Source organism: Mastomys coucha, unplaced genomic scaffold (assembly GCF_008632895.1).
Source record: "Mastomys coucha isolate ucsf_1 unplaced genomic scaffold, UCSF_Mcou_1 pScaffold5, whole genome shotgun sequence".
Classification (NCBI taxonomy): Eukaryota; Metazoa; Chordata; class Mammalia; order Rodentia; family Muridae; genus Mastomys; species Mastomys coucha.
In genome coordinates, this window is record NW_022196911.1 from 44,891,194 (window position 1) to 44,900,793 (window position 9,600).

Genomic DNA, 9,600 nt, shown 5'->3' on the forward strand with positions numbered 1-9,600 from the left:
AAAAAAAAAAAAAGAAACAATGTCATGATAGATGTGAAATAAAAAGAAGGAAAGAAAGGAGAATAATAGTCAGTACAGATCCAATCTACGGATGCCTGATGCTCCCAAGAAGACATCAGAGCAAAGGAAATAACTGGGGGAATTTTTACATAGAGCTGCAGAGTTGGCTCAGTTGGCAAAGCGCCTGACATACAAGTACAAGGACTGGAGCTGGATCCCAGCACCTATGTTGGGTGCCATCGCAGATGCTTGTAATCCCAGGGCTGGGACACAGAGACCTGAGGATCCCTCAAGCTTATTGGCCAGCCAGGCCAGCCAAGTCAGTGAACTCTAGGTTCTGTGAGGGACTCTGGCTCAAAAAACTAAGCTAGAGGGGCCTGCCAGATGGCTCAACTTGTAAAAGCAACCACTGTGAAATTCTTATGAGCCAAGTTCAGTCCCTTGAACATACATAAGGGTGGAGGGAGAACCAACTCCAGAAGGTTGTCCCCTGATTTTCACACATGTGCCATGGCACACACACACACACAGACCATCTATAAACTGCTAGTTTGTGACTCCCCTTTAAGAACTAAAGCTTAGTGCAGGAGAGATGAGTCGTGCAGTTAAGAGCAAGAGCACCAGCTGCTCTTCCAGAGAACCCAGGTTCAATTTCCAGCACTTACATAGCTGCTCAGACTGTCTGACTCTAGTTCCAGGGCATCTGATGCTCTCTTCTGGCTTCCAGAGGCCCCAGGCATGCATGTGGTGTAGAGATGGGCATGCAGGGAAATTACCCATACGCATAAAATAAAATGATTTATTTAAAAAGGAGAAAGAACTAAAGACAGTTGGGAATGTCTGGAAATGTTTCTGGATAGTGAAAAGGTTAATCCATCTTTGACATAAATAATTGTGGAAGCTGGAAGACTTTTTAACATCCAGTGACAGAGTTCTGTGCACAGTCAGGTGCTGGATGCTTATCATGGACAGGTGGCCCTTCAGTAATCTGCAGTCACTGTAAATGTCAGTCTTAAGCAAATGGAACCCGATTACCACACATCTCAGGGAAGTGCTTCCACTTTTCATTCCTTTAGCATCTAGCTGGTAACTTCCTTCCAGTTCATTTTGAACGCTCATTTCTCTCTTCCGCAAACTCTTCTTTCAGAATTTGTTGTCATCCATAATGGAATCATCACTAATTACAAGGATCTAAGGAAATTTCTGGTAAGGGGTTTCCCTCGGGGCAAAACAGATCTGATTCAGCCTTGATCTTCCCTTTGACACTCTCACCTAGCCTGTTTCCCCTCAGAAACAAACACAGGAACTGAGTGAGACACACTCTGGGCCATGCATGTCACAACCCTGAGCATGAGCCTCAGCCTCAGCTCAGACCTTGTCTGGGGAGATAGCAGGGCGTTAGTGTTTATCTTGAGGGCTGCTGTGGTTTTACAGAATCAAAATAACATGAGCTATTTCACAAAGTAGCTTGTGCTACGTAACACACCGACAACACCGTGGACTGTGGGGTGGGGAGGCAGACGGTGAATGTCTGCAGTATGGTGTGAGTTGGGATGTGAGTGGGTTTGAGTCAACATATTTTATCATCATTGCTGCTGTTTTGCAGTGTCCAGATTAACAGTGAAGACAGGCTCCCGAGGAGGGATGGTCTCTGGGAGTAAGAGGGTGACTCAGAGACGCTTGGCTGCTGGGTTCTGGCAGACATTTCTTGTCCCTTCCCAGTTTTGCTTATTCTTGCCTTAAGTCATATCTTGAGGGACTAGAGGGAGTTGGCCCCACCAGCGTTGCACAATGACCAAAATCTATCACCCTGGGTACAACCCCATATTCCAGGAAAGCAAAGGCTACGAGTTTGAGTCAGAAACAGACACGGAGACCATCGCCAAGCTGATTAAATATGTATTTGACAACAGAGAGACTGAGGACATTACGTTTTCAACACTGGTCGAAAGAGTCATTCAGCAGTTGGTGAGTTATGAGTCCCATCTGTCTAAACACCTTTACTTTTCATAAGCACTTGTACAAATGTGCGCAGGGTACTAAGGGTGGAAGATAGTTTGTCCATAGCGTGTGCACTTATGATGGTACATTCCTATAGAATCTGGAGAAAGCCCAGCTTGGGGATTGAATATCAAACAAAATGTTTGCTTCGTTTTGGCCCAGCTGAGATGGTGGCAGGCCTTCCAGTCTATGGTTTTATAACCATGGGTGTGTGCTGGTGCGAAGTTACCTGTCCCAGTTCATGTTGTCCTGTCTAAAATTGAATCATAAAAATTGTACTAATCAGATGAATTTGACCGATATTGGAGACTTAGAATTATAGTCTCTCTTCCTTGTCAGTAAAGCAGGCAAGGGGAGAAATGTCCACTATTGATTACAGAGTGGAAATGGTAAAGGAAGGGGAGGGAGAGAGGGAGAAAGGTATTCATTCATAGAATACACAGGAATAGATTTCTGAGTTATGCTAAGTGTGCATAGATACAGCTGTGGGACAACAGATGTTCTTAGTTCCTAAAGAAGACTGTGGTTTTATCAGGGAGGGGAAATGCTGAAAGGAGTGTCCCAGGACAGTCAGCAAGAGAAACTAGTGGCACATCAAACAGTTAGATCCAAGAACAGCTACTCTCAAAAAGGAATTAGATGCAAGGATGGCAGGGTGTGGGGGTGGGGTCATCCAGGGGAACAGACATGGGGTCTTAGAGGCTTGTCCGAGGAGAAACACTTTTCTTAGAGGAGGCAGAGCAGGCGGGGGCCCACATGAGGCAGGGAAGAGGCATCCAGACATCTTAGAGTCTATCCCCAAGGAACCTTGCCACCCAAGGCCACGGCAGCCTGGAGATTGTGTTCAAGGTCCAGAATCCAGGACACCTTGGGTCGGAGGCTGCTGTGGGTTATCATGCTATGGTTTTAGATATGCCAACCTTCAATGAACATTTCTAGAGTGAATCTACTGCCAAAACCCTTTGATCTACGCCATCCTTTGGGGTGGAGGGGTCCATAATTTAGAGGACCTATTTCTAAATCATAGCATCTTCTACAGTGTCATACCTTGGTATGAAATACCAAGTACCAATTCCAGCATGGAATTGGTTCCAAGATCCTCACTAGATATCCAAGTCAAGTTTTATATAAACTGCTATAGTATTTGTATGCAATGTGTGCCCATCCCCATGTGTGTTTTAAATCATCTCTAGATTGTTTATAATACCTAGTACAATGGGACCATGTAGATGGTTGTTACACTACATTGAAATACTTTAGGGACCAATGACAAGGACAAGTCTGTGCATGCTCAATGTCTTAGTTAGGGTTTTACTGCTGTGAACAGACACCATGACCAAAGGCATCTCGTATAAGGACAACATTTTTTTGTTGTTTGTTTGTTTTTTGAGACAGGGTTTCTCTGTGTAGCTCTGGCTGTCCTGGAACTCACTCTGTAGACCGGGCTGGCCACGAACTCAGAAATCCACCTGCCTCTGCCTCCCAAGTGCTGGGATTAAAGGCGTGTGCCACCATTGCCCGGCTTTAAGGACAACATTTAATTGGGACTGGCTTACAGGGTCACTGGTTCAGTCCATTATCATCAAGGTGGGAACACAGCAGCATCCAGGCAGGCATGGTGCAGGAGGAGCTGAGAGTTTTTCTATATCTTCATCTGAAGGCCGATGGCAGAATCCTCCTCACTTCCAGGCAGGGAGGATGAAGGTCTTAAAGGCACAGTGACACATCTACTCCAACCAGACCACACCTACTCCAACAGGGTCACACCCTCTAATAGTGCCACTCCCTGGACCGAGCATCTACAAACATTCACACTCACTCAGGATGCTCCACTATAGGCTAGATGCACAGCCCAGACCAGTAACAATGGAACAAGTTTTCAGAGCATTTTTTTCTTTGTCTTTCTGATACTGAAAATCAAATCCAGAATCTCACACATGCTCAGCAAGCTCTCCCTCACTGAGCCACACTCATATCTGCATCCATGGAGGGTCAGTTGTACCTAATGTACAGCATCCTGAATTTGTAAAACTACAGTAAACAGATGAGGTATTGCAACACAGTGTTTTCTTCTTTAGTGTTTGTTTTTGTTTTGTTTTGTTGCCATCTAAGGATTGAACCTAGGGCCTGGCACTTTGTTACTGAGCTATAACCCCTGTACTCTGTAATTTTGAATTTTAGAAATTTTTTCCCCACAGTGGCACCTTTAGATTTTTTAATTTCTTACACAAAGCAACATGGAACTCTTTCTGACAGAGAACAGGACATATATTTTCATTCTATCCTTCATTATAAATTCAACTAAGTGGGGATAAGGTCATGACACTCAAGATCTGCCTAAAGCCCTTTCTTCCTAGACAGCTTGAAAACCCATTGAGATCCTGGAACATTAACCCTAGAACTCACTAGCTTTGTGGCTTAGTCCATGAATTGGATGTATCACCCTGGCGTCACAGACCCTGAATTCCACCCAGAATTTTAAAGTCTGAGAACTTCACATGGAAATTCAGATTCATAACTTGTCCACAACTGAGATCTTCTGAGGCCATGGCAAATTAGTTAGGTTGGTCAGAGTCAAGGGATAATTTTGTATGATGAATTTAAATAAAAAAGACATTTGGAGAACTGGAGAGAAGAGTGGCTAAGAGTGCTTACTGATCTTATGGAGGACCCAGGTTCAATTTCCAGCATCCATGTTGAGGCTCACCATTGCCTGTTACTCCAGCTCCAAAGGATCTGACACCCTCTTAAGGCCTCTATGGACACTGTGTACACATAGTGTCCATAAAGTCAAGTAGGTAAATACACAGGCACATCTCAGAAAAGGAATCTGCAGTCCTGAATGAGAAAAGCCACAGTCTAGTTTCTAACTTCACACAAATAGAAAGGTGAGGCCCAGGCCCAGGGGGCCAGATAGCAGTCACAGCTATAAAAATGATAAAAGAATTAACAACATGATAAGAGACTTAACAATTTAGATGATCTAGTTCCCCTGGGTGATCTAAAGGCTGGGCACTATTCTCGGCACTTACATTGCTTTAGACTTAAACCTTAAAGCCAGACAGCTAGAACTGCTGTCCTCTCCGTCACGGATAAGGAAAACAAGGCTGGAGGATCGCTGAGATGACTGCCCAACTGAAGGAAGGGATAGAGCCAGAACTGGATCCCAGTTTGAGCTGTGCTGATCAACTCCTTTGACCTCCCAACTGCTTCCTGCACAGGTCCCTTCCGGAGTCTCAGTGCAGGGCATCCCTGGCCCTGGGTCTCACTCTCTGTGGTTCCAGCTGTACTCCTGCACCCAGGCATCATCTCTAACAGGAGTTCCTTAGCAGCCTGGACAAGCCACTGTGGCTGATAGTGTTCACAGTGAGATCTGTAAGGGCTGGACCTTGGCACGTCAGCATGAAGCCATCTATTTGGCTTCTCCTCTAACCACGAGCTGACCATCTTCCACAAGCTGCCCCTGCACTCAGCTCCTTAGGCAACCCATATTTGCTATGAAAAAGAGGCTGGAATGACGTGCCCGGGCCAGTGGTCTGCAGAGGCTCGGCTAGTCAGGTCACAGTCCTTCATGACCTTTGTTGCTGTGTTTTTAGGAAGGCGCCTTTGCACTGGTTTTCAAGAGCATCCACTACCCGGGAGAAGCTGTCGCCACAAGGTAAGGCTCTGGTGGAATTCCAACTCTGAGGGGCCTCGGTGCCCTGCAGCTGCTGATTTTATGCTGAAGGCACAAAGGAAGCATTCAGAATATATATGTGGCCGAGAGAGACCTGGGCTGAGTAAGACTGTCCCTTGACAACTGTCACTATTATTGACCCAGAAAGTCAAATGAATTGATCATAATCCCTCCATCCCCGGGATCGAGTCCAATTTGTCATTTGAAATGTAATTTCATAAAATCATAGAATAGAATTATAAAATACCAGTTGGTCTCTATCAAATATAGAAGCTCCCTTTAAAATCTCATGATGTGATATTACTACATGAATGCACTGTGAGGAAGCAGTAAAGTTTGATCATTCTAAATTGGCTGTAACAGATGGTTGGAGCACCCAGGCCAACCCTTGGGACATCTCGAGAGGCTTCTGTGTCTTAAAGGAGACCTGGTCTGAACACTAAGATCTGGGAGCCACCTATTCAGAAACCCAGATAGCTTTAAACTCTATTATTAATGCGTAAACCATCATTGTTTTGGGCGGGCAGTTTGAGCTAGCTCCTCCTCACTGGACAAGGTCTCTGATTAGTTTTAGACAAAGCAAAGTATTATACGAAATAGTCAAGGCACTTCAAAGTGCCTTTTTCTCAATCCTTCTGAACTTTGCCTCCTATCTTGAGAATGAAAAGAGGGGTGTTTGGCCCAAGTGGTCTTCATAAAATGTGTTCAGTGTCTTTTTCCCAGCTAAGCATGTTGGAGGAGAAAAGCACCATTAGTGTTAGCTACAGAAGCCCCGTCTCTAGCTCCAGGCAGTGTCAGAGTGATGTCTAAGGTTTCTGTCATCAGTGGTCAAACAATACTCAGTGGAAAATTCCAGAAACAGACAATTCATATAAGTTTAAGCTAACTTTTTGTTACAGTGTACTGTTATTTTTTTTTTTTAATTTTACTGTTAGTCTCTTAAACTGTCATAAGTCTAAGTACATATGAAGACCTTGTCTGTGGAGTGTGTATTTGTGCCAGTGTGTGCATGAGGGTGCATGTGTGCAGGTGCTTTCTCTTTTATGTGTATGAGTGTTTTGCTTGCATGTATTTGTGTACCATGGGGGTGCCTGCTAGCCACAGAGGCCAGAAGAGGGAATCAGATCTCTTAGAACTGGAGTTATGGCTAGTCATAGGGGTGCTGGAAACTAAACTCAGGTCCCGTGCAAGATCAGTAAGTGCTGTTAACCACTGAGCCATCATGCCAGCCCCTTCACCTTAGTTTTTGAGACAAGTTGTCATTGAATCTGGAGCTCCCCCATTCAGCTAGGCTGTAGGTTGGCTGGCCAATGAATTCCGAGGAGCCACCTGTCTTCCTGCCTCTCCTCCCCGCAACCCCCGCTAGGGTTACAGACATGCACTACTTGTTGTGTATAGCTTTAAAAATTGGTTTTGGGGATCCTGTCTCAAATCTTCACATGGCACTTGGACAGTTGAGCCTGCCTTCTCCCTAGCTCTCGGTTGGAGGTGGTAAGACCAGGTCCTACATGGAGAGAGGACAGTGAGGAACGGGTGTCTGGAATGTTGCATGCCGGGGTTCTACGATAACAGATATCTAAATAGTGTGAATTATAAAAGCGATCTGCTTGTTGTTTGATGTAAGTGCTATGTACACTATAAGATAAAGAGAAGGATTGCATTTTGAATGTAAGATGCCATTAAAGTTGTGAGATAATACCTCCAGCACAATTACCAAAATCAATAGTAACCAGGGGAATGCTTCACTGAGGATTCTCTCCCAAGATACTCAGAGAGTCCGGTGCTGGTAAGAGAGGGGCACAGAGGAAGGAGGCCTTTGTCACTTCTGTCATCTCCTGAAGACTGTTCTTCGTAAAATCACTGTTCCCTTCATGACAAAAATCTAGTTTTATACAGGTCAAAGATTCTAAGTTTCCTTTAGTGGCGTATCCCTCAAGCCAAGGTAAGACCCTGCCTTTTATAGCCCACAAAATAGAGTACCGTCTTCCCTTGGTATCTCTGGAGTTCTCAGACTAAACCCTGCCCAAGATACTGAAATCCTTGGACGCTCAGGTCCCTTGTGTAAAATAGCACAGTGTGGTATTTGAGTATGACTTCTATATATTCTTCCATCGTCTCTAGATTGCTTTAGAAAGATATAGATAGATATAGATTATAGATATCTAATACGATGGAAATATCTTGTAACTAAATAGTTGTATGTATTCCTTAGGGAATGACAGGCAGAGGTCTGTACATGTTGAGTACAAATGCAATTTCTTACATGTGTGCAGGCATGTGGAGGTGCATGGGTGTGCATGCGTGTGTGTTTGTGTGTGTGTGTGTGTGCGCGCACACGCGCACACTATTACTAGGCATTGAACTTCACATCTTGCGTACACAAGGCAAACACTGTGCAACTGAGCTATATCCCAAGCCCTGTTTTATTTTGTTTTACCTATTTTTGTTGAGACATGATCTTGCTGAGTTGCTCAGGCTGACCCTGAACTTAATCTGTAGCCCAAATAGGAACATGCAGTCCGTCTTTCTCAGCCTTCCAAGGTTATAGGCCTGTGGGTTATAGGTCTGTGCCACCAAGCTTGGCTCTTAGGAGCGTTTTCTAGCTGCATTTTCAACTGCTGGTTGAATCTGTAAATGTCAACTGTATACATAAAACTCAGCTAGTCTACCTCATGGAAGCCAAGAGCTGAGCTCTGCAAAAGGAGGCACAAAACAGGGTAAGAAACACTCCTGATCTGGAGATCCCCTGTAAGTGAAGGCTATGATATGGAAACCTAGAGTGCCCCTGCTTACACCAGGCCTTTCCCTGATGGTAAATGCCTAGCCCCTGAGACCTACCCATGCGGGTTTGCTGTTTGTGTGGATTTAGAGAACCAGGAGCCCAGGGTCTCAAAATAGTGGGGAAAAGCATGGTACTAGGCTAATTGGTCAGGTAGTTGGATGACAACAGGCGAGTGAGCCGACATCTGCCTGCCAGTCTATTGGTCCCTGTGGTCGCAAGGTCAAGATGTGCCTTCTGTGTGACGTAAACACAGCCTTCTGCTTCAGGGAAAAGACTGGATTTGGAGGGCACATCTGGCCCAGGGTCTAAAAGATGAGGGAGCCCTTGATATCTTCTTCTTCTTGCAGGAGAGGCAGCCCCTTGCTCATCGGGGTACGAAGCAAATACAAACTCTCCACAGAGCAGATCCCCGTCTTATATCGGACATGTGAGTTTCCCGAGGACATCAACAATCAGCTGCGGGGTAGCTGTCCCCTTGCAGCCGGCTCTGGTTGGAGGCAGGCATACCATCACCACCCACAACACTCTGTCTTGAACCCAGCTGCCTCATGGCCCCAGGTTTCAATGTCCATGCAATGGAGACTCAGCTCCATCTTATTTTTAAAAAAAGCATCTCATCGTGAATATTCTGAGACCTGCACAGAAATAGAGAGCGGCAGGCGGCAGCTGGCGAGCGCAGCGTCCATGCCCTGATTTGAGTTCCTTTGGTTTGTTTTCCTTTGCATTGCTTGCCCACTGTAGCCATTTAAAAGCTCTCTCAGCTCAGCTGAGCTATTTGGGAAGCTTTTTCGTGATTTGGCTGGCACAGCCGTAGCTAAAAATTGCAGATTGCTCCCACACAATATTTAAAAGAGGAAAGCGGGTTCCTTGCCACGTGTTATGCAAATAGGGCAGCCTACCCGTTCTTTTGTTTACTAGGCAATATTGAGAATGTGAAGAATATCTGCAAGACTAGAATGAAGAGACTGGACAGCTCCACCTGCCTGCATGCTGTGGGCGATAAAGCCGTGGAATTCTTCTTTGCTTCTGATGCAAGGTAGCTAAACATTTCCATTGTTTTCCTGGGATTAAAGAATAACAGTCTGAACACCGTGTGTGTGTGTGTGTGTGTGTGTGTGTGTGTGTGTGTGTGTGTGTGTGT

At 45.2% G+C, this 9,600-nt stretch overlaps 1 protein-coding gene across 1 annotated transcript in view; it reads left to right on the forward strand.

The window, feature by feature from the left end:
- The window catches only part of Gfpt2 (glutamine-fructose-6-phosphate transaminase 2), a 50,018-nt gene that overhangs the window by 18,206 nt on the left and 22,212 nt on the right, over positions 1–9,600 (forward strand). Inside the window, exons 5-9 of the mRNA XM_031352899.1 lie at positions 1,148–1,206; positions 1,834–1,968; positions 5,598–5,659; positions 8,807–8,886; positions 9,378–9,495. Coding sequence (XP_031208759.1) covers positions 1,148–1,206; positions 1,834–1,968; positions 5,598–5,659; positions 8,807–8,886; positions 9,378–9,495 — 454 coding nt within the window. The remainder of the gene's footprint in view (positions 1–1,147; positions 1,207–1,833; positions 1,969–5,597; positions 5,660–8,806; positions 8,887–9,377; positions 9,496–9,600) is intronic.